This window comes from Petaurus breviceps, unplaced genomic scaffold, assembly GCF_028583685.1.
Source record: "Petaurus breviceps papuanus isolate PSGF00001 unplaced genomic scaffold, PetGlider_PUasm1.0 90845, whole genome shotgun sequence".
In the NCBI taxonomy this organism is placed as follows: Eukaryota; Metazoa; Chordata; class Mammalia; order Diprotodontia; family Petauridae; genus Petaurus; species Petaurus breviceps.
The window spans coordinates 5,361,897-5,387,601 of record NW_027187359.1 but is presented as its reverse complement, the minus strand read 5'-3'; the positions used below and the strand labels follow the sequence as shown (position 1 = coordinate 5,387,601).

General features: G+C 44.1%; 1 protein-coding gene across 3 annotated transcripts in view; it reads left to right on the top strand.

The window, feature by feature from the left end:
- DNMT3A (DNA methyltransferase 3 alpha) overlaps positions 1 to 25,705 on the top strand; it is a 151,103-nt gene that overhangs the window by 11,390 nt on the left and 114,008 nt on the right. For all 3 annotated transcript variants that reach the window (XM_069071992.1, XM_069071991.1, XM_069071993.1), the window contains exon 2: positions 19,938 to 20,199. In XM_069071992.1, coding sequence (XP_068928093.1) covers positions 20,131 to 20,199 — 69 coding nt within the window. In that variant the 5' untranslated portion in view covers positions 19,938 to 20,130. The remainder of the gene's footprint in view (positions 1 to 19,937; positions 20,200 to 25,705) is intronic.

Below are 25,705 nucleotides of genomic sequence, written 5' to 3'. Positions count from 1 at the left end.
AAAGGTGTTGTGCCCTGGACCACTTTAGCACCTTCAAGAGGAAGCCCAACATAGTAGAAAAGCACTGAATGGAATGGGAGGAAGGAAGGAAAGGGGGGGGGGAAGGAAAGAAGAAAGGAAGGGAGAGAGGGAGGAAGGGAGGGAGGAAGTAAGGGAAGGAGAGAAGGAGGGAGGAAGAAAAAAAAGGAGAAAGGATTAAATAAATCCCTACTTTGTGCTAGGTGTTATGTTAAATGCTTTATAAACATCGAATTTAATCCTTCCAACCATCTTGCAAGGTAAATGCTATTACTATTCCCATTTTACAGTTAAGGAAACTGGTAGACTGAGGTTAAGTGACTTACTGAGGGCCACACAGCTAGTGTCTGAGGCCACTTTGCCCTCCAGGCTTCATTACTCAAGGCCCAGTCCTCTGCCCTCTGTACCACTTTGCTGCCTAAGGGGAATTGGGAGATCTGGCTGTCCTGGTCTGGACTCTGTCCCTAACCTCCTCCATACCCTTGGGCAAAGTCACTTAAACCTTAAATGTAAAAATAAGGTTAGACTGGATACTGGAAGCCCCACCCTCCCCACCTGAATTATTTGATAATCTTGTAATTCTGTATTTATTTTGTATAGACATACATTTACATGTTGTTTCACCTGATGGAAAGTAAGCATCTTGAGATGAAAGATGATGTTTTTTTTGTTTTTGTGTCTCTCCAGTCTAGCATAGAGCCTGGCACATAGTAGTTGTGTGATTAATGTTTTCTGATCAATTGGTAGATATGCAATAGAGTGTGAGATCAGGTATTGGAGGCCCTAGGGTGGACCCCCTCTCTGTGACCTTGGGCAAATCACCATACTGGGACTCAGTTTCCTCACGTGTAAAATGAGATGGTTGTAATTAAATAGTCCTTGAGGTCTCTGTGGCCTTAAATCTGTGACCTTCACATCTGTGTTCTTGACCTTCTATGTTATTTGTGCCTTCCAGGGCCCACACTCAATTGCTCTGTCCTATTTGTCTCATATGGCTTTAGAAAAATTCTTCGGTCATCCCCAGGGGCTGCAGACTCCCACCCTGTGCTTCTAAGTCTAGAGCTGAGCTGTTCTTCTCCCCCAGTGCCCTGGGGCTCGGCAGTGGCTGTGGCTATGCTTTGGCTCCCAGATGAGAGGAGCAATGGGGTTGAAACCACAGGCCTGTAAGCTGGCACACAGTGATTACTTCTAATAGTTTTATTACCATCAACAATGTGGTTATTGCTGCCACCAGCTCCCTGACAGTGGCTCTCCTCCCAGATGCTGGTGGCCAAGGGGCCTGGCCTGCTGTGGCCACACAGGCTGGGAAGTCCAATAAGGCTTACTAATTGTGTCTGGGTTTTTCTCCTGTCTGCACCATTCTGTCTGCATAAGAATATTAGAGCTGGAAAGGACTTCAGAGATAATCCAGCCCAACCCACTCATTTCACAGATGAGGAGACAGAAGCCCAGCAAGGGAGGTGGTTAAGAATTATTGGCTCATAGATTTATGATTGTAAGAGTCTCCAGAGACCACCAAGTTCAACTCCCTCATTTTATAAATGAGGAAACTGAGGCTGAGAGAAGTTAAATGATTTATTCAGGGTTACACAACTAGTAAGTATCAGAAATAGGATTTTAACTTAGGTCTTTCTTTTTGTTTTTTTTTTTTAGAGAGGGGAAAGCAGGGCAGTTGGGGTTAAGTGACTTGCCCAAGATCACAAACAAGTATTAAATGTCTGAGACCAGATTTGAACTCAGGTCCTCCTGACTCCAGGACTGGTTTTCTACTCACTGTACCACCTAGCTGCCCCATGTTTCTATTTTTTTTTTAACTCAGGTCTTTCTGACTCTAGGATCATTGTTACATCCCATGTGCCACTTAACTTGCCCAGTGCCATACAATTAAATGGTAATTGAGCTGTGACTAAAAACCAGGTCTCCCAATTTCTAACCTAGTGAGCAACCCTCACTTCACTTTCCCTTGGTCACTGTAGTTCCTTCCCAGGAGCCTTGGTAACTAGTGTTTGACTCAATTCTATTCAAAAATCACTTAGACATTTATTCGTTGTTGTTTAGTCAACTCTTTGTGACCCCGTTTGGGGTTTTCTTGGCAAAGATACTGGATTGGTTTGCTATTTCTTTCTCCAGTTCATTTTTACAGGTGAGGAAACTGAGGCAAACAGGGTTAAGTGATTTGCCCAGGGTCACACAGCTAGGAAGTGTCTGAGGCCAGATCCTGAGTCCAAACTGGGCACTCTATCCACTGCACCAGCTGACTGCCCATTCATTTGTTAAGCACCTGCTATAGGCCAGGCACTGTGCTGGATGGGGCTAAGCAGACTATAAAAGTAAAAAAATAAAAATAAGACAGTCCCTAGCCTCAGGGAAACTTAAGATAATTGGCTGGAAGGCCTCAGATTTTGTTATAGGAAATGTTTGCAAGGGGAAAGGACCTGGGAAGAGGGACAATTGGTTCTTTGAATTCAGTTTTGGAAGTAGTGTCTGAGGGATAGGGTAGAGGGAGCCAGAGGGAGAAAGTGATTGATAGGCACCAGGAGTGTTGGAGATGTGATATATTCCCATGAGGGTTGGCAGGAGTCACATAATAGGAGAGACTTGGAATCAGTCATAGACTGTTAGAGCTGGAGGGGGCTTTTGAGGTCATTTAAACCTGAGCTGGCTGGGCTGAGTCATGTACACAGCCACTCTTCTGCTTGAACCAGATGTAGTGGGAAGAACTCTGGGAGGGCATGCAAGCAGGAAAAAGGAGACAGAAGGCTAATGTGGAACCTGAGCCACATGGCGTTTGTCTCGTCAATCTCAGGAGTCCCACCGAAAACCAAATGAATGTTTTAGGTACGGTTCTAACCCCTAGGTCTAACTGGGTGGGTAACATTGGGTGAGTTACTGGGCCTCAGTTTCCACTTCAGTGACTTAAGGAGGTTGGACTAGATCCCTGAGGGGCCTTTCTGTTCTAAATTCTATGAGTTTACACCACTAACCCTCTCCAGTCTTTTTCTGAAAAGTGCCAAGTTTCTCATGTAATTTGGGAATGGATTGGGAGTCTTGATGTGTCTGCCTTATCAGCCTCCCCTTAGATCCCAGTCTGATAAATGAGGTAGATGATTAAACTGGGTCATGAGTACAATTTTTGGTCAGAGATGAGGTGTGATTCTAAAGTAAGATGATGCATTTAAGGAGGTAGAACGGGGACTTGAGATTCAGAGGGCCTCTAAGGCTTATAATCAGTATGACCTTGAGCAGGCCTATTAATTCTCCTGGAACTCAGTTTCCTCATTGAAAAAATGAGAGGATTGGACTAGGTGCTATCCTGTGATTGGCCCCAGGCTCTGAGATCCTCTTCCAGCTCGAATTCTATAGTTGAATGGCTTTTCTCATGAGGCAACTTGGTGGAACTGTTAGAACTCAGGGCTTGGGCTAGATTTAAATCCTGCCTTAGACTCTTACTATCTTTGTAACCAGGTTTTCACCTGTCTGAGCCTCAGTTTCCTTATCTGTAAAATGGGTTTAATAATAGCCCTCATCTGACAGGGTTGTTGTGAAAGGCAAGTGAGATGATACAGGAGTATGAGATTTTAGGCAGTTCCCAAAGTGGCATTAGTTGCAAAATGTTCTGGGAACAGGTAGCATCTCTGGAATAAGTACCAAGCTTCCTAGGTGACTACTTTGGAGGGGAGAGCATTTGGGCCAATATGCACATTTGTGGCCAGAACTCCCCCACTTTCTTGCTCCCTCCAGGTGCCCCCTCAGTCCTGCACCCCTGATCTACTTTGGCCTGGCCAGATGAAGCTGGTTACACTAAGTCTTTAATTTTTGCTGCCCTCCTTGCTACTGCTGTTGGCTCTTGTTCATTCCCAACCCAGTTCCACTTATTATGCCTGGATGGCAACTCTTGCTGAGGGGTGTCCAAGTGAGAGGATTGATTTCTTTTTTTGAAAGAGAGCAAATATGTGCTAAGCTGCTGTTTGTCTCAATCAAGTTTGGCAGGGAGAGAGGTGAGAGGGAAAGAACATAGGAAGAGGGACAAGAGGAAGAGAAGTTGCTGAAGGTCCTTTGAGGAGTGGAGCCAGCCCACTTAGTGGCTTCAGATCTTTTAGCAATGGTCAGATTATAACTTGTGTAACTTGTGGTGGTATATCAATTAATCGATAATCATTTAGTAAACATTTACTCTGTTCTAAGCATTGTTCTAGAGATACAAAAGCAAAAAATGACACTCCTTCCCCTCAAGGACCTTACTTTATATTCAAGGGAAAACACTCTGCACATATATAAGTAGATATAAAACATTTCCAGAGGCAGCTAGGTGACTCAGTGGATAGACCATTGGGCCTGAAGTCAGGAAAATGTGAATTCAAATCCAGTCTCAGACACTTAGTAGTTGTGTGACCTTGGGCAAGTCATTTAACCCTGTTTGCCTCAGTTTTCTCAGCTATAAAATGAGCTAGAAAGGAAATGGCAAGCCATTCTAGTATCTTTGCCAAGAAAACTCTGAATAGGGTCACAAAGAGTTGAACACAACTGAAATTACTGAAAAATAACATATGCGTGTATGTATGCATATATAATATATGTGTGTGTATATACACACACACATACATACACACACAAAATAATTTCATGGTGGGAAGCACTAGCAAGAAAGACTTCATGTAGCTAAGCCTAGAAGGAACCTAGGGATTCTAAGAGACAGGGATAAGGAGGGAAAGCATTCCAGGATTGAGAAAAGCCCAGGGAAAGACCCCAAGATAGGAAATAGAATGTAGTATGTGAGGAAACAGCAAGAAAGCCAGTCTGGCTATAGAGTACATGAAGAGATATAATACATTTTTAAAAAGCCTGGAAAGAGAGGTTGAGTCAGACCATGAAGGGCTTTTTGAATGACTTACAAAGAAGCTTGTGTTTGATCGTAGAGGTGATAGAGAATCACTAGAGCTTCTCAAGCAGGGCAGTGAGGTCAGGTCTGTGCCTTGGCAGCTGTCCAGAGGATGAATTGGAACACGGAAAGACATGAGGGGTGAGTCCAGTTAGGAAGCTGCTGCTGCTGTCCAGACAGGAGGTGACCAGAGCCTGAACTAGCAATGTGGTTGTGTGAATAGAAAGGGGGATAGATGTGAGAGATTGTGGTAGAATTGGCAAGACTGCACAAGTGATTGATTATTTGTGGTGGGGAAACTCAATAAAGGAGGATGAAGAGCTACTGATGATTTTGAAGCTATGAACTTGGGGGACTGCAAGGATATTTAGATTACATTAGTAAGCTACTTGGGGACAAATTTTGCTTTAGTCTTTATTATCCTCTGTACCTAGCTCAGTTACTGGCACAATGCTCAGTTGTTTTGAGTTGTGTATGACTCTTTGTGACCCCATTTAGGGTTTTCTTGGCCAAGATACTGGAATGGTTTGTCATTTCCTTCACCTCATTTTACAGATGAGGAAACCGAGGCAAACAAGGTTAAGTGACTTGCCCAAGGTTACACAGCTAGTAAGTGTCTGAGGCCAGATTTGAACAGAGGAAGAGGAGTCTTCCTGACTCCAGGCTTTGTATTCTATTTAATGCACCACCTGGTACCCAAGTTATAATAAGTAGCAAATGACAAATTCTGGATTTGAATTAAAGTCCACTGATTCTAGATTTAGTACCTTTTTCACCTTTGAGCTCTCTCTCTCTCTCTCTCTCTCTCTCTCTCTCTCTCTCTCTCTCTCTCACACACACACACACACACACACACACACACACACACACACACACACACTTCTGTGCCCTCTTCAGCAGAGCTAGAATGTTAGGATTCGGGGAAGTGAAGGGAGAGAGTTTGCATTGACAGGATGTGCCATCCAGAGAAATTTATTGAGTGCACCCATGTGCAAGGAGGTGCTGTGGACATTTTGTGCAATATGTAGGTGACTTGAGTTTTTCTGTTTTTGATCCCCTGGTGTGATCTTCCCTTCTTTGGTGGCTGTCATCACAGTGGTAGTGGTGATAAAGGTTATTTTTTTTTTAAGCAATTGGGGTTAAGTAGCTTGCTCAAGGTTACATGGCCAGGTGCTAAGTATCTGAGCCTGGATTTGATCCCAGGTCATCCTGACACTGGGGCTGGTGCTCTTACTTGCTGAGCCACCTGGCCACCCCAGGTAGAGGTTATTCTTGGCAGCAAGATATTGGCTCTGCAATGGAGGCTCTCCTACTACAAGTGTCCAGATGAAGGGGGAGCAATGATCCCCAGTTTTCTAAAAGTTGTACACAGCCAGCCATAGCTCATGAGCAGCAAACTATAAAGGCAGAGTGTACATCAACAGAAGTTACTGTCCTAATCTAATAAAATAAGACCACTAATCCTGTCCATGTTGAATGATATATGTAACTGCTATTTTGTTGCCTAGTAATTAGGCATAAATGGAGAACATTTCACAACAGTGACAACAATTAGCAATATTGTTTCACAGTCAAAGCAAAGATTTTACAATTTTTCTTTTCTCACTTTGTTAGTTCTCCAGTGTCTAGAGTCAGCATAAGACCTGACAACATTACTTGCTACAATGTACCCTTTAATTCTCATACATACTCATATTGACATTTATAAGGAATGTAGAAAATTAAACAGTGTAGCAGGCATCAGAAGACCTGGGTTCTAGTCCTTTCTCTGCTATTTACTTGCTGTGTGGTTTTGGAAAAGTCGCTTTGTTTCAATGGGCCTCTGCCTCACCTTGAAAATGAAGGGTTTGAACTGAATGATCTCTAAAGAGATAGCCCAGTTTAAAGCTCTGATGGTTTGGGGGGATTTTATGTTAAATGACTCCCTAACAACTACATTATCCTTGATTCCCTATTTCCTTGAACCCATGGTCCAGCACTAAGTTTTCTTGTGCTTGCTTCATGTCCTCCTAACAGCCCCAGGCCTCTTCTACACACCCTTCTCACACCTGAGGGGTCCTGGAATGACACATCCAGCTGTTGTCCATTCCCATCCCTGAGTTGTTTGCCAGATGAAAACTCAGAGCCAAGGGTGTGTGGATGGCCTTCTGGGGAGGGAGGGGTGTGAAACAATATAGTAACCACATTGCGGAGGTGGGGCGAGAGAGAAGCAGATGTGAGATGGGGTGGAGGGGAAGGAAGGGAGCACAGTGAGAGTGGGCTCTGGTTTCCTAGCATGTGAATATCCTGGGATACATGAGAAGCATGGGATTAGGGTTAGAAAACAGGGGCCCTAAGTGGCCTCTGGAAGGGAAGTGAGGGTGAGGAGATGGGGAGGGGAGTCTGGGGGGGTCCCTGAGGATAAGTAGACCTATGTTCAGTCTGGACAGGTCCCAGGCTTCATGGTCACAGTTAAGAGAAGCCTATGAACCTGGGACATTCAGCTCTCTATCCCCAGCTGTTCCCTCCAAGAGGATCTCTGGCAGTCAGTCACTGCTGAGCACACTCTAGATCTCATCTTCTCCAGGGAATAGAGAAGAGAGATTTGAGTCAGGAGACCAATTAGGAGGCTGTTGTAATAATCCAGGCAAAAAGTGATGAGTGCCTGAACTAGGGTTGCTGAGGGAGTTGGGGGCTGGCAATGGGAAGGTGGTACAATTGACAAGATTTGGCAACTGGTTGACTTGGCCGAAGAAGCTGGAGAAGCAGTCCTTGACTGCTCTTAAGATTCTCTCCTGTTATGATGGTAAATAGGGTTATAGGGTATATGGCCCAAGGGACATCTGGGGAATGGCAACAAAGGCCAAGACAGAGCAGAAAGGGCCCAGGAAGGTGAAGCTGGAGGCCCCAGAGTCAGGTATTTTGATGACTGCTCCATCTTGCTGAGGTCTGGTTCTGCTTACTTCTAGCTACACCTGTTTATGTTCAGTATGTCTTGTGTAAGCTGTGCAGTTCTGCCCATAACTGGTATGGATGATATCAGACACCAGGGCTACACTGGTGACCACAAAAGTGGTATTTTTAAGTCAGGTAGCCTTAATTCCATGAAATATGGGCAATGGAAGTTCTGGCAACAGCAGCACTAGAGTTAAGAAGGTAGGGTTAATGATGTTGAAAGTGGGAGAGCCTAAAAGGGAAGGGCCATAAGAAATGCCCATGCCAAGGAACAGTCATGGGCAGGCAGATGCACAATCATAGATTTAGAGTTCAATAGGATATAGTCAGACCCCTCCCAAATCCCTCCCTCCCCCTGCCAGTTTCCTCATCTGCAAATGAAGGGGTTGAACTAGAAGGCCTCTGATGTTCCTTCCTGTTCTTGAACTATGGTTCCTCATTTTAAAATAAGGAAACTGAGGCCCAGAGAAATGAAGTCATTTGCCCAAGGTCACATGGGGGGGTCTGGGGCAGGGCAGAGCTTGGAACCCAGGACCTCTAATTACACATTGAAATCTTTCCCCTACCCCACTTTGATTCTTATCTCTAGGCTGTCAGGAATGTAATCTCCCTGTTCAAGACTAGCAAGACAGACTCACCATGGAAGGAAGGTCACTGGGGCACTACTTGTTCGGTGGAGGGGTCTGGGGTAAGGGGGAAGGGAAAGATACAAGATGAAGTGTGATGCTTAGTCTATAAGCACTGAAGGCAGCCAGGGCCAAGAACTCCTCCATGGTCTCCTCTGTCTCAAGAGTTAGCTTGGAGGGGGCGGCTAGGTGGCACAGTGAATAGGGCACCAGCCCTGGAGTCAGGAGGACCTGAGTTCAAATACAGCCTCAGACACTTAACACAAAACCTAGCCGTGTGACCTTGGGCAAGTCACTTAACCCCAACTGCCCTCCAAAAAGCAAAAAAAAAAAAAGAGTTAGCTTGGAGAGCTTACTGTAGATCACCCTATGGCTCCTGGGAAGAATTATAATAATAATTATATGATTAAAATTATAAAAATTAGCATTTGTATATGGTGCTTTGAAGATTAGTTTGTATACATGATGACATTCATGTAACACTGTTGGGACATGGTCACCCTCACTCTGGTCCTGGAAAGGGGGTTGGGGAGAGGGGTAAAGCATAGGACTGAGAGCAAAGTGTTCTGTGTTTAACCTTAGCTTTGCCGCCAACTTACCATGTGACCTCCCACCTTTTTGTCCTAATCTTTTATGATTCTGTAATTCCAATTGATTGGTGACATGGGAGCTGGGTAGGAATACCTTGAAATCACCAGAGGATGCAGAAGTCATCCCCAGAGCACAGAAGAGGTGCATCTCTTCTGTGGATGGGGCGGGTGTCCCTAAGGAGAACTCTAGTATCAGGTTCTTCTAGAAATATAGTCACAGAACTAGAAATTACTTCAGTGCATAGATAAGAAAACTGGGATGCAATGAGGGGAAATGGTTTATTGATGGTCACCCAGTTGAATGGCACTGGAAGTCTTCATTATTGCACAGCCACAGATATTGCCAACCATGCACCCTGAAATGTTCACTGGAAAGCCACACTGAGGTCGTTAATCATTCAGTAGGTAGGGCCCTAAATTTATAGTCAGAAGACCTAGATTTCTATCTTGACTCTTTGCTAGTTGTGTGACGTTGGGAAAGTCTTTATCTGTAAAATGGGAAGGGAGATTGGACAAGGTTGCCACTAACATCCCACTCTGCTTCTGTGATCCTATAGTCACAACTAGTCAATCTGCCAAGGTTCCTCCCATGCCCTAAGACTACTATTATAAAATTTCCACTCAGCTGGGGTCTTGATGGGGCCATTGTGTTCCCTGATGACTTCAACTCCAAGAGAGTATTTGTTCTTTAGACCTAGGAGGTCTTTGATAAATGGTGTTGCATTGGCCCTTGATAATAGAAGAGAGATTCCTATTAATTCCTGGTCCAAAAAATAAAATGACTACCATGTTTTTGTTTGCTTGTTTAAAAAAGCCAGAGGTTGTTTGTGGACAAACTGGTGATTCTGAGAAGGGTGCTGCCAAAAGCTCAAGGGCTGCGGTGAGAGCTAGGCATGATTTTGGAGCAGATTAGGTTAGGGAACCATAATGGCAGCAGCCCAGCTGAGGAGGAGAAAGTATAGTTTAGGTGACTTTGGGCCCATTTTTAGCAGTTTTTACTGTGAGGCATGATAGTGGAGGTCAGGACAAGGCCACATCGATAGAGATATTAATGAACAATAGAGACCAGGAGAGCTTTTGACAAGGACATGCAGCCCTGGAGGGGAGAGGGATGGTTAGTCAGAAGATTCTAGTCAGAGAAAGCTTCCACTCTACTTTGATGAATCCAGGATCTCACTGAAGTGGGTACACCCTCAATGCAGATTGCAACCCATTTGTGCCTTCTTACTCCATGCCATTCTTGTCTGTCTACCTTATCTGTAGATAAAGCCTGAATTTTATCGTAGGATAGACATAGAGCTAAAAGCTTTAATTCAACTTCTTTCTTTAAAAAAAAAAAAGTTTTTTTCCCTAATTATAAGTAAAGACAATTTTTTTTTGCTTTTTGGAGGGGGTAAAGTAGGGCAATTAGGGTTAAGTGACTTGCCCAAGGTCACATGGCTAGTTTTGTGTTAAGTGTATGAGGCCAGATTTGAACTCAGGTCCTTCTGACTCCAGGGCCAGTGCTCGATTCACTGTGCCATCTAGCTGCCCTGTAAAGACAATTTTTTACATTCAGTTTTTTTAAATTTTGCATTCTAAATTTCCTCCCTCTCTCCTACACCTCTTCCCTCCCTGGGATGGTAAGAAATTTGATATAGTCAACCCCTTTGTTTTACAGAGGAGGAAACTAAGGCCCATGGAGGTAAAGTGACTTGCTGGGATTGGAGCCCTGGTCCTTTAACTCTAAATCCAATGCTGTATCCACTGTGTTATCCTCCAGTAATATTCCAGAGGGGATAAACATGCTTGTCAGCCTCACACCTGAGAATAATAATATGTAGTGTGTAAAGACTTACAAAACCTCACCCACCACCCCAACCATAAGAGGCCTTGTGAGTTGTGTTGTCATAAACAAAGATCTGGCTTTAAAACTAGAAAGACCCAGCAAGGGTGGGGAACCTGCAGCCTTGAGGCCTTTGACTGAATCCAAACTTCATAGAGAAAATCCCCTTAATAAAAGGATTTGTTCAGTAAAACTTGGACTCAGTCAAAAGGCCATATCCAAGAACTTAGAAGGCCACATGTGGCCACTTGCTCCTATTATAGTAAAGTAGATAGAACCATGGGCCTGGAGTCAGAAAGACTCGGCTTCCTGAGTTCAAATCCAGCCTCAGACCCTTCGTAGCTGTGTGACCCTGGGCAAGTCACTTAACCCTGTTTGCCTCAGTTTCCTCATCTGTCAAATGAGCTGGAGAAGAAAATGACAAACCACTCCAGTATCTTTACCAAGAAAACCCCAAATGGGGTCACAAAGAGTTGAACATGACTAAAAAAAATGACTGACCTATTTTACAAATGAGGGGACTGAGGCCCAGATGAAGTGCCCATAAGCACACAGGTAGTAGATGACAGATCTGAGGTTCGAACTCAAGTTTACTGACTCCATGGCTGATTTTCAGTCCACATGCCTCTCTGCCCACAAAATATACACATCCCCTCCCCAGGCTCAGGGTCACTATAAAGCAGCTCTGTGATACAGTGCATAACCCTGACTACCAGTGGGGAGGGGGAGAATTTGGCAGGCAGACTTACTCCTTCTTCTGGGGACATATTTATTGTCCTCCCTTAGCTTTCTTGAGCACTTTCTTGGTGCTTAGGGCTGTATTCACCTAATCGTTCAGGACCTGACTCTAGCAAAGGATCTCTCAGACCTTGTAAGAGCTTCTTCCTCCTTCTGTAGCACAAAGGTTCTTAACCTGGGGCCTACAACTTGTGTTTTTAAAAAATATTTTAATAACTGTATTTCAATATAATTAGTTGCCTTTGTAATATTTTATATTTTATTTTATGCTTTTAAAAACATTCTTCTGGGGTCCATAGGCTTTACCAGACTGCCAAAGGTCCATGACATCAAAAAAGGTTAAGAAGGTTTGTTACAAGCTGAGTTAACTTGTTTTATCATCCCCTGAGGTCAAGGAGGAAGTTTAGCTGAAGGCTATTATCTCTGGCCTGGTGTCACTCTCAGAGAATTTATTAAAAATCTCATTCTCTGGAGCTGATTCTGGGCCCCCTTCCTGACTCCTATCATGACATTAGAAGGCTATAATCACTAAATTGTCAATTGACAACAGATTGGCAGGGTTAGCTGTTTTATCTGGGTCAGCTTCCTCATGTATAAGATGAAGGAATTGAACTAACAGCCCTCTGCAGTTCTTTCCAGTTCAAGATCTAAGATGCTGTGATCTCTGAGTTGTTAGTTATGATCAGGGAAAGGGATCAGCCCAGGAGCCATTGTGGGCTGTGCCATGAAGACAATAGTCCCTTGTACTTCTGGGAAAGGAAACAGAAAACCTGTCCTGTTGTATGTATGTGTGTGTGTGTGTGTGTGTGTGTGTGTTGGGGGGTGACCCAGCATTATGGGGAGAGACTATGGTGTGTCCATAGCTGGTATCACCAGAGAGCCTTAATGGCAGTGGGAATATCTAGAGAGGAGCACTACAGACTTTAGTGATACTAAAAAACATAAAAACAAACTTCATTGTTAGCAAAATTGAGAACTATATCCCTGCCCCAAAAAAAGATTTCACCTGTGTCTTTGTAAAATGTTTTCCTCATTCATGTCAACAGACTTAACTTGACCATAAGTACCAAGAGCCCTAATCAGATTATTCACATCCAAAGCAACAGTGCCCCAACACCCCTATTGAACCCCTCTTTTCTTTTCTTTTTTTTGGAGGGGGGAAGGCAAGACAATTGGGGTTAAGTTACTTGCCCAAGGTCACACAACCAGTAAGTGTGTCAAGTGTCTGAGGCCAGATTTGAACTCAGGTCCTCCTGACTCCAAGGCTGGTGCTCTATTCACTCTGCCAATTAGCTGCCCTATAACCCCTCTTTTCAAAGCCCATCCACCTTTCAATACTCATCTATAGCCCCTATAATACTCTATTGGCATTTTGATCTATCCTAAACAGTTTGAGTCTGAGTTACCCAAGAAAAAGTCTAAATCTTTTGTGTGTGCCATAGACTACTTTGACAATCTGGTGAAGCTTAGAACCACCTTCTCAGAATAATATTTTTAAATGCATAAAATAAAATATACAAGGATTACAAAAGGAAATAAATTCTACTTTAGCAAAGGTGTAATTTTTTTTCTGTTCAAATTCATGGGTCCCCTGAAATCTATTTGTGATCCTTTGAGGGTGCATGGATCCCAGGTTAAGAACCTCTGCTCTAAAGAGGCCTATTCTACCTCATGAATGTGGAGAAAGAAAATCAACTCCATGAGTGCTGGAGTAAATCAATCTTTACTGGGTTTTTTAGTTTTTCTTAACACAATCAATTGTGTGGTGCACTGGAAATAGACTAAGACATGGGATCAGTCTGGTGCTATTAGCCATCCAGTTGAAGAGGACATCCTTATTTTATTGTTAAGAGCTAAGTACCTAGCCTTCCCTGTGTAGGCAGGACTATTTGAAAACTTTGTTTTTGCCATTGATTAATGCCCAAACTGGTGTGCAAGTTAATCAACCACTCAACAAGTGATTTTTAAACACTACTGTGTGTCCAGCCCTATGGTGAATAAAAGCAAAATAATAGACATGGTTCCTGCTCTCAAGGAACTTTTAACTTATTTGGGGAAATAAGATTAGTTCATGGAATTAATTAACTTGTCAACCTATGTGATACACACAATATGGGATTTGGGAGGTACAAGAAAGGCAAGATTTTCATGAAATAGTTGGGGCTTTGGATGAGTATGGAAGGGTGGATGGGGTTTGAAAAGAGGGGTGGTGATGCATTGTTTTGGATGTGAATAATCTAATTAGAGATAATTGATAATTATGGTCAAGTTAAGACTATTGCCATTAATGAGGCAAACATTCTATAGCTCTAACAAAGATGAGGGTGAAATCTTTTTTGGGGGTAGAGGGGCAAAAAGATATTGTTCCCAGTTTTGCCAATAATGAAGTTTGTATTAATGTCGCGAGGACTGGTGTTGAATTTGATAGAAGCTAGGGAAGGTGAATTTGTTTAGCTATCAAATTTGGGGCTGTTTTGGTAGGGATCACATGGTGGTGGTCAGAATGGGCTTATAAGTTTTATTACTCTAAGATGGATCAGTCTAAGACTGAGGAGGTGGATAGTATTTTATAGTTAGGATGGTTGGCACCAATGATATAGTTAGGGACCTTAGTATTTCTAGGTACTAATTAAAGTGGCACCTGGGATGTTGTAAGTGGCTATTGCTAGTGTTATTGTTGTATTGAGGCTATTAGCAATGATCAGAGTATTGCTCAGTCAATGAGAATTTATAAAGTGCTTACTCTATTTCAGTCACAGTGCTAGGCACTGGGGATACAAAGAAAAAAACAAAATGAGCCCCTACCTACCAGAAGCTTATTTTATTGGATGACAAAAACTTATATATGTATAAGTAAAAGTAAAATGTATGCAAAATTTAAAAAATGGTTCTCATTGTGGAGAGAGCACCAGCATCTAGGGAGAATCAGAAAGGACTTTATATAAGAGAAGCTTTGTAGGAAAGTAGGGGTTCTAAGAGGTAGAGGTTAGAAAGTTTTGTTGTGGTTGTTATTGTTCAGTCGTTTCAGTTGTGCTGGACTCTTTGTGACCCAGTTTGGGGGTTTTCTTGGCAAAGATACTGGAGTGGTTTGCCATTTCTTTCCCCCAGGTCTTTTTACAGATGAGGAAACTGAGGCAGTCATGTGACTTGCCTAGGGTCACCCAGTTAGTATCTGAGACTAGATTTGAACTTGGGTCTTCCTAACTGTAGGCCATTGCACCTGACTCTATCCATTGCACTACCTAGCCGCCCTTATCATCACAGGATTGTAGATTTAATACTGGAAGGAACCTTAGAAATCATTTAGTCCAACCTCATCATTTTTAGAAAGAAATGGAAGGCCAGGAAACGTGAAAATATTTGCCAAAGGTGCTGCTGGAGTTGGAACTATGGTGTAAGTAATTACTCTATTCTGACATTAAGGTTTTTGCCAGTACTCTTCTTGAATAATGACGGGATTTGTGTTTCTATGGGTTTCTTTGGCATTTATATCAATGTTAGTAGTGATGGTAGGACTCATTTTGGGGTGAATGGTGGTCTGTAGCAAAGACTTGTTGGCAAGGAAAGTAGCACTGGTGTTGATGGGACTAGTGACTTGAGTCATAGCAGTGCTCCAGTTAATAAAGATGTTGAGGATCAGACAATCAATCAGCAAACATTAATTAAGCACCTACTATATACCAGGATACAAAAACTAAACAATCTCTGCCTTTCAGGAGTTTACATTCTACTGTGGGGGTGGGGGTGGGATATAACATGTTCACAGCTAAATACATCCAGAACATACAGACTAAATATTCAGCAATATGGACAGGAATACTAACAATGGGAATGGGGTAGGATAAGGAAAGGCCTTAAAGGAAGTAAACTTTGAGCTGAACCTTAAAGGGAGAGAGGGGTTCTGGGAGGCAGAAATGAGAGTCAGACATTGTCCAGTTCTAACAAAGATGAGGGTGAAACCTTTGGTGCCTTCATGAAAGGGCACGAAGGAAGGAGATGAGGATAACAATGATGGAAGGGCACTGTTTCTTTTAGGCCAAGGATCACTAAGTGACCTGTATCCAAGGTGCTGGAGAGGTGCTTTAAAGTAACAGTCCCACTGTTTAGTTCAATTTACAAAAGATATATACATTTTAAACCAAGGCCAGGGGGATCTGCAGCCAGTGTCTTCAGATGCTGCTGCCAGAAATTGGAAAGGAGAGAGAAAGCCTAGCCAAAGCCTGAGTTTTGATGATGCAGGAGAGTAAAAAGGGGAAGGGAGAGAAGTGCCCTTCACACCTCTCATACTTTCCTTTAGCTTCTCTTAGCCCTTGAAGCTTCTTCCTTACTCCTTTATTTTGCTACCATGTCCAATACTTCTGCTTTAGAATCATTTACTGTTCTCCATCTCCTTCCCCCCACCCCCTTCACTTCTTGTGCATGGAAGAAGAATTGTGGTTCAACCTGCCCATTTTTCATTTTTGGAAACTGAGCCCCAGAGAGGTAAACTAATCTCCCCATGGTCACACAGATAGTAAATGCCAGATAGATGAGGAATATGAAAGTCAAGGACCTCTGACTGCAAAGTCAGGCCTCTTTTTGTAGATGTTTTCCTTTCCTAAGAGACAAATTATGCTGACCTGTCTCTTTTCTGGATCACGCTTGATTGGGAAGGAGGTAAGAGGGAGAAGGACACAGAATGGAGGAGCTGAAGAGGAAGAGAAGCTTCTATTGAATGTCCTTCAGGGACAGAAGGAAAGGGACCTGGGACAAGGACATTCCATGGTAATAAGCTCTATAGGGCCCATTGAGGAGGGAAAGGAAGTGAGTACCCTTGAAGCCTTCTAAAGTGTGGAGCTCTAGAAGGCTAGCGGTTTGGAACGCTAATTTGGGGCCTGAAAAGGACTACCTTAGGTCTTCAAGCAGAGTCTAGATTATAGCTTGTCAGGGGATGTTTTATAAGGGCCTCTTCTTCCTTCTTCTTCCTCCTCCTCCTTCTTTCCTTTTTTTCTTGTTCTCCTCCTCCTCATCATCAACAATAATTGTAACCTTAGAATTTCCAAATTGCTCTATATAGATTGTCTTAATGGAATCTCACAGCTCTGTAAGATACTATAGGTATTATTTCGATTTTACAGATCAGGAAGTAGCCTGAGAGAGATGAAGTAACTTACTTTTTTTTTTTTTTGCTTTTTGAAGGACAATTGGGGTTAAGTAACTTGCCCAAGGTCACACGGCTAGTTTGTGTGTGTGTGTGTGTGTGTGTGTTAAGTGTTTGAGGCCCCATCCGAACTCAGGTCCTCCTGACTCAGGGGCCTGCGCTCTACTCACTGTGCCACCTAGCCGCCCCTGAAGTAACTTACTTATGATCACAGAGCTAACAAGTGTCAGAACCTGGATTCTAACCTCAGTTTTCCTGACTCCAGGTCTAACATTATCTACTACGTCACGTTGATACGTGTTGAACTACTAGTTGACTTTTTCCATTTCTGACCCTATAGATATTCTAAATAGCTCCAGGTTTTTTTTTCCTTCAGATCTGACTTAGCCCTCTTCCCCCAACTTTTTTAGTAAAAGAGAAATCTCTTCCTCATTTCCCATGTTTCCAGTTCTGGGTAGATATGGAAGTTCCCCATCCAAGATGATTCTTTTTGAATGGGTGGGAAAGGAAGAGGAGGGCATTGTTGATTTAAGGAACTATGCTGAAAATCAATCAAGATTTAGTAACATAGGGGCGGCCAGATAGCACAGCGAGTAAGAGCCCTGGCTCCAGTGTCAGGACGACCTAGGGATCGAATCCGGGCTCAGACACTTAGCACCCACCCAGAAACACCTGGCCATGTAACCTTGAGCAAGTTACTTAGCCCCAATTGCTTAAAAAAAAAATTTAGTAACATGCCACATAGCTAGCCTAAGAGCCCCTATTTCTATTATTTTTTTTTCCAGCCAGTATAAGCCACTTCTGAAAAAGGGATCTCCTCCTGTTGGTATGACCAGTTAGGAGGATTCTCCTTCCTATTTGAACTTTTCATCTTTGTCTTCAGGGCTCTGATCTCCATTCCTCTGCTTCTGGTCTTGCCCACATCTGTGCCTATGTCTCTCCTTTGTTTCTGATTATAGACAACCATAACCATATGGCACTTCATCCTCTTGTTCTCTTTTTCATGCAGACCCCAAAACACAACATATCTTCCCAGCACCCAGTGGGCGAACTAACTGCCTCTTCTGGGGCTGACTGGGTCCTATGAGGATGGATACTTCACTACTCTGGGAAACTCCTTCTGAAAGACAGGGCCAAGCAGTGTTTTATATGGGGGATCTTGCTTTGAGTTTTCCTTGGAATTCTAGGTAGGAGGAGCACAAGAAAAGAGGTAGAGAGGACAAAGAGAGATACAGAATAGGAGAGAAAACAGAACAGGGAGACAGGGGGGAGGGAGTGTGGGTGTATACTGGGGCTAACTTCATTTCCTGCCCAAGGGCTCTCAGCAGCTTCCACTTTCCTTCTTTCTATCTGAGTAATTTCTCCTTCACTCTTCATTAGAAGGCTCTGGAGAAAGAGGTGAGAGCTCCAGAACCCACTATCATCACTCCCCTCCTCCCTTCTCTTGGCTGTTGAGATGAAGTGGGAGGACAATAGACTTAGGACGATGAGGGGCCTTTGAGATCGTCTGGTCCTAGGATTACAGAACCAGAATTAGAAGGGATCTCAGAGGTTGTTTAGTCCAACCTTTCATCTTGCACATGAGGAACAGAGACTCAGAGAGGTTAAGGTACTTGCCCAAAGTCACACAGATATTTATTAGATGACTGAGGTAGGTTAAACCCCAGGTGTTCTCATCCCAAATCCATGACATTAGGCTCTATTTCTGTTCTGTGCATAGTGTGGTAGGGAAAGTGAGTTGAAGCAGTTGGAATGTCTCTCCTCTCCATGTAGACTTGGAGGTTATGATTTTGCCCAGGCACAAGTCACTAGGATAACCCTGTAACACTTAAGATTTACAGAAGATCCTAAAATCCTCTGGGTGTCTGTATGTGTATATGTGTGCTAGAGTGTGAATGTACAAGTATGAGTGTATATACTGTGTGTAGAGGGTGGAGAGGGTAGACAGTTCTGGGGTAGCCACCTAAGTCCTCATATGACATGGGTACATTATTATAGAAGCTGGGAATAGGGAAATAAGAAGATTAATATTTTGCTTCAATTCTTGTTCCTTCATAGCTGGTGTGCCAGATCTTGCTCCTTAGCCCAGAAGGACTGAGTCTGGATAGACTGGGATTGTTTGGGGGAGAGTTTTCTCTCTTTTGGGGTGGTCACTGGACATCCACATAGGTCTCTCTTCTTGCCTCAGTCTCCCCAGTCCCTTCCCAGTGTCAGGGACTCTCAGCAGATGGAGCAGATTTGGAAATAGGCCCAGGTACTTGAGTCTTCCTCAGGCACACTTAGATGCTCACAATGAGGCCCAGATTTTGGGTCTTGTCATGGGGCTGCCCTGGCTGCTGACTGGTCTCCTCTGGAGTGGGTTATGTGAAGTAGCATTCTTTTTGTTACATCCTGTGACTGTGGCTCACTTCCTCCAGAGGGGCAGGAGGCAGGCTGCCAGAGGGGTTGGTGGTGGAGGGTATGTATGGGGGTGGGTAGGTAGCTGTATGAGTTCATGGGCCTGATCAGGGAAGGGGCTAGGATGGGGAGGCTAGGATGAAAAGAAGTCAGAGAGATTCATCAAGGGGTTTAACTGGCTCTGGAAAGAAGGGAGGAGTGGGAAAGGAACTGGGCAGAAGGATCTTAAGAATTCCCCATAGCAATTGGATTTGGGTGGAATTTGTCACCGTGTGGGAGGGGAAAGGAAAAGAACAGAAGGAGAGAGAGAAGAGGAGGCAAGTGCAGCAGCTGGAAGGCTCTGGAAGCAGCCTGCCTGGGTTGTGCCCACAGCAACAGGCCCCAGGGAACAGAGCCAATGGCCTCAGAGCGGCAGGTGGGCAGGGCAACGCTGGCATGCCTGAAAGGCAGGAAGCTTCTTGGAGCTGGGGAGGTGGAAGGGAAAGCCATGTTTGTGGAATAGTCAGTATTTTCCCCAAAATCATTGTGAAGGGAAGTCGGGGGACTTCCTGCCTGGGCTTAGGGGATGGGGGAGGGTAAAGAGGCTGAAGAAGGGTAAAATGAGGTCATGGGTATAAAGTGAGCTGGAAGGAGAGCTAGCAAATGTGAGTGTTAGGAAAAGTCGAGACCAGGAATGGGAACGTGGGATCCAATAGTGAATCTGAAGGCAACAAATGAGGGTTTCAGGATAATTTAGAATCCAGATGAACCCTACTATCCCCTGCTGACCCCTCTGCCTCTCCTCTGGCAGGTGGAGCCGCTTGGATCCCAACCCTACAGACGGACCGCATCTTACCAGGGCTTGACGCTGGGATTTGTGGATTTGCATGTGTGGTTTTTTTTTGTTTTTTGAAGTTTAAAATTTTCTTTAAAAAAATTACCCAAAGCCAACAAATCCAGCTCGCCCCTCCCCAGCCGGCCTCCTACCTCTCAGATAGCCCACGATGCCCTCCAGTGGTGCCACCACCGTGGACAGCAGCAGCTCCAACCTGGAGAGGGACGAGGACCGAAAGGTAGGCAGCTGCTGTGGGCCAACTGCCTTGGACACTCTTGGTAGTGAAGAACCTTGGGAGGGGAGAGAAGGGTGCACCAGGGTGACAAGGCTTGGTGGAGGAGGGAGGAGAGGGCACAGAAGAAGTACATAAGGAAACTAACCAGGTGCTTGATGGGCACCTACCTAGATACTTCCTGCTCTATTCCTCACATTGCTGCTCAGCCCTCCCTGCTTCTTGTCGTCCCCAAGCTGCTTGGCTGTCTCCCTAAAGGTATACAAGGGGGGAAAGTACTTGGATTTTAGCAAGATTGGTGAGCTTTACTCAACTATAGAATCTACAGGCTATCCTGGGGGACCAACTGAAGAAACCATGCTTAAACCCTCATGTTCTGATGCAATGGAAAGACCACCGGACCTTTGGCTTCTAATCTTGGCTCCAGCTATGTGCTACTGAGAAAATGTTTAATTTCACTTAACCTCAGTTTCTGATCTATAAAATCGGAACAGTAATACCTGTTGCTATGAAGGTACAATGAGGTAATGGATGTGCTTTGAAAAACTGTGACTATACAAATGTGGTATAATAAGTATAACATAGGTGGTAGGATGGTTTTTCAAAGAGACTGAAAGGTTGTCTCCACCAGATGGGGAAGGATATGATCTCAGACGGGGAGGTCTCATACCCCTGAGTAGAAGGAATCAGGGGCTATGGTCAGCCCAGGGTTCCTACTCCTTGGAATAATTCTTGACTCTTCTTTCTTTTCCTCTCCCAAGCCCATCATGAGATGTGCATTCACTGACTTGCATAGCCTCTGGCCTATGTACATGGGGAACAGCCACAAGGTCCAGCATCACCCTGGTTAATTCCTGCCTCCACCCACAGAGGCACACACACTTCCATGATGTGTGGCCTTGAGATTGGCTTAGACAGCAGTATTGGAAACATCCACAGAAAGACAAGGCACAGAGAATGTGCAAGGACACGATAGCACAGTTACCAAAATACATATACATAGACACGTACAACTTCCAAGAAAGCCCCATGCACATACACAGAGATCTGAATGTGTCCGAGCAGAGGAGACTCTCTTCCTGGTAATCTGTTCCCATCAAGTTGAGTCTGAGGTGACAGTGTCAGGCAGAGGTGTCTGAGGGAGCCTGCAGAATTAGGATGAATGGTGTGGGAAAGGCTGGGGACAGGAAAAGACTAAGAGGAAATGAGAAGTGACAGGTCAGAGTCAGTGGTTAACGTAAAGAAGAGAAGCAAAGAAGAAGGACAAAAACAGTCCGGAACAAAAGAGCCTGATGCCTGGTTTTGAGTATCAGTGCTGCTCTTGGCTGATTGAATGGGCTCATATGGGGGGGGGGGGGGGAGGAAGGGGCTTATTTCTTTCTGGACTCATATTTAGGCAGGATTCTTTCCCTCCCTCCTCCACATTCATTTACTGGGAGAAGAGAATCACACAATCATAGATTAAAACTGGCAGCACACAATCATCGATTTAGAATTAGAAATCATCCTATCCAAACCTTCGCTTTCTAGGTGAGGCCTAGAAAAGGGAAAGTGACTTGTCCAAAGTCACACATTTTCTCAAGGAAGTGGTAAAGTCAAGACTGACTATGGAGCACTTCCTTTTAGAGAGATCCCCCTGAATGCTTTGGCAAGTGCAAGGTCAGCAGGCCAGAAGTGTCCATAACAGGTTAGGGATGCTGAGAAAGGGTGAGCTCAGGTTGCTTAGAAACAGAGGGGAGAAGAAAGATGAGCAATATAGAACATGATACCTTACATTTGGACAGTGCCTTACAGATTACAAAGCATCCTCTTAAACAGACATACCCAATGCTGCCCCAACCAATATAATTTCATTATGCCATTAATATATCATAACTTCATAGAGGAGTGGCTAGGTGGCACAGTGAATAGAGCACCAGTCCTGGAGTCAGGAGGACCTGAGTTCAAATCCAGCCTCAGACACTTACTAGCCGTGTGACCTTGGACAAGTCATTTAACCCCAATTGCCCTCCCCCCAAAAATATATCCTAACTGAACTCCATTCCAATGTCACTAATCTCTACAGTAATTTAGTTACATTTATGACACAATTCCTATGGAGCTAAACTGGCCTTGTTAACATTTTTTTACATTAGTATCCTGAATTAAAGAAATTAGTTATTGACATTACATGAGATATGGTTGTGTATGATTTCATTTGAGGTTCACAATAATCATGGAGGTCAATAGAATAGGTACAATTAAGCCAGTTTTACAGTGACAGTATATCATAGTGGTTAGAGCCAACTTGGGGTCAAGTCTCATCTCTGACATATTCTGTCTGTGTGACCCTGGGCAAGTCTCTTAATCTCAGTGCCCTAAATTATTGAGGAAGTACTGATCTGCCAAGAAGGAGTTTCCTCACCAGGACTTTCCTACATTGATAAAATCACAGGTTTGGTACCAAAAAAAATTAGATTGCTACTCAGAGAGGTTATGTGGATGCCTGAGATTATAGAGGTAGCAAGTATGACTGAGTCAGGCTTTGGATTCTGCCGTCTTGGTCTTGTGATCCCTAGTCCAGTGTTGTGATTCTGCACATGGTGAAAGAACAGGAAGGAAGGAAAGACCGACAGAAGGAGGGGGTAGATAGAGAGCGGAAGTGACAGCTCAGAGTGAGAAAAGGGAAAGGGCTTGGGTGAGAAGAGAGGGGAGGACAATGGCAAAGAGCCAGGAGTTGAGAGATGTTGGTTTTAAGAGGGAGGTTTTAACACATCCTTGTTGGAGGAAGCTGCAAACCTTCTGAAGCAAAGAATGTTCAAGGGGTAAGGATAATGGAGGCAATCTAACTGGGGAAAAACGAGAAAAGGGAGCAGATTGGAGACCAGGGTTTGGCAGGTGAGAGGGATTCCATAAGACATTTAGTCCATGTCTATGTGGGACCACATGCACCTATGACCTCAAAAAGGCAGGCATCCATTCCAACTTCAAAGACTATCAGGGTTGGAGATTTCTAAGCGTTCCCTAAAACTAATCCTGCTTCTTTCGCTACCTGTGTGGTCTTGGACAAATCCCTTAACCTCTGTAGACCTCAGTTTCTTCGTGTTTTAAAGGAGGGAGTTGAACTAGATGACCCCACAGGTCCCTTCTGGACTAGAATTCAGGGGTGGGAAATCTGTGGCCTAGAGGCAACATGTGGCCCTCTAGGTCCTCGGGTGAGGCCTTTTGACTGAGGCCAAGTTTTACAGAACAAATCCTCTTATTAAGGGAATTTGTTCTGTGAAGCTCGGATTCAGCCAAAGGGTTACACTTGAGGCCACATATGGCCTCGAGGCTGCAGGTTCCCCAGCCCTGAGTAGATCTATGATCCTATAAATCTGTCCTGTGCCCTTCTGATTTTACAACTCAGATGTTCTTCTGAAGACCTTACTTGGACAGCTTCTGTTGCACCTTAAAGTGCATTGCTTATGTCTCTTCTAGTGTAGCTGGAGACAAGCTCATCCTCCATCTATTATCACTCAGGGTAGGTCAGTATAAAGAGGACTGAACCTGGAGTCAAAAAAGACCTCAGTTTGAATCCCAGAATTTCAGGGTTAACCAGCTAGTTCAGCCCATATCAAAGAAAAATCCTGCACTATAGCACACCTAACAAGTAGTCATGCAGCCTTTGAAGACCATCAGTGAGGGGAAACCTGTAGACAGGCTCTGTTCCTACCAGTCATGTGATGGTTAGGGCAGGTACTGAACCTCTTTGAGCCTCAGTTTTCCCATCTATAAAAAAGGCCTAATATCACAAGGTTGGCAGAAGAATTAGTTCAGATGTTAGAATGTTGCACTCACAAAAAACACACAATTCTCTGGTTACACTCTAGAGCTTCCTGGTAGCATGTCACTTTGCCTGTCTCTGAGTCCAGGGGAGCAGTTTTTACTGGCAACCCCAGAAGTACATGGACATCATCCACATCATTGACACAGGATGGGAGACCCTGCCTTGTCCCCTTGAGGTCTGGGAAAACCCCAAGACTAGGTATCATAATGGGAAGGTATCTTATATCCAGGACAAATCACAAAGGCTATGACTGTTGCTTAGTACTTGGGCCAAGCTAAGTGACTTAGACTACTCTGGCAGGAGTGTGTTGGATTCTTTGACTGTGAGGCAATCTTCCAAGCCACAGGGCTCTGGAGAGCTGGGACTCTGAACCAGCCTCCTCTTTCCCGAACTTTTCTTTTCCCTCTTTCTGTGAGAATTCAGATATTCCCCTTTTGCTTCACAGAGAGCTGTGGAGGTATGGACCACCCTCCTCCATCCCTAATCTCCCCCAGCCCATTCCTCAGGCACCCTCAGACCCCTCTGTTTGACAGCGTCACCTGACTCAGCAGCGTGAGAACAGGATATCTGGTGACATCTCTCCGTGTCTAGGTGTCTCTTTGTGCTTGTCCCCACTTAGCAACAAAACTAGAAAGGCTTCTATGTATCCACTCCAGCTTCAACAACTCTATCTTTCCCCCATTATGAAAAAACCCCCGACAGTTTCACCTCTTAAAACAGTAAGTGTGATATTATCCTCTAAAAGCTTTGATCCTTTTACTATGAGCACATCCAGTTGGACTTAGCACAAAATAAATGCCTATGTGAGCATGCTAAAGTGAGATTTTTTTTTAAGGGCAGCTAGGTAGCATACTTAGATGGACAGATGGATATAGCATTAATCCCGAAGCCAGGAGGACCTGAGTTCAAATCCAGCCTCAAATACTTACTAGGCTTGTGATCCTGGGCAAGTCATTTAACCCCAATTACCTCCCCAAAAATAAAGTGGGATTTTTTCTGACATTAAAAAAGTGTACATTTATAATAGTAATATAATACAATGCAGTGTGACCTAGATAGGGAATCTGCAGGAGGACCTTGGTTCAAGCCTTGCCTCTGACACATGAACTATGTGACCCTGGGCCAGTCATTTAACCTCTTGGTGCTCCAAGAAGCTCTCTAAAACTATAAGTTTCAGAGAAAGTGATTATCTACCTTAGTAGAAGGATTCCCTCACCTGGAGCCTCCAGCATAGAATGAAGTCACAGATCCAGAATAACATACATAGATTGACAGATGGATAGATAATACATACATACACATATGCATATATATAATTTAAATGTTGGCCCTTTAATGCTTGGAATTTTAACAGCTGGATGATCACATTTGAAACTCAAAAGACCTGATAGGGTCATAGATTCCTGGTAGAAAGTTTTCATAGGGGGTGGCTAGGTGGCGCAGTGAATAGAGCACCTGCCCTGGAGTCAGGAGCACCTGAGTTCAAATCCGGCCTCAGACACTTAACACTTACTAGCTGTGTGACCCTGGGCAAGTCACTTAACCCCAATTGCCCTGCCTTCCCCCCTCCAAAAAGCACAAAAAAAGAAAGTTTTTGTAGGCTCTATTTTCCCCTTTACATAAATGAGGAAATTGAGACCCAAAGAGCTGACTTGTCCGTGGTAGTGTCAGAATCAGGATTCTTGTCCAGGTCTGCCATTATTA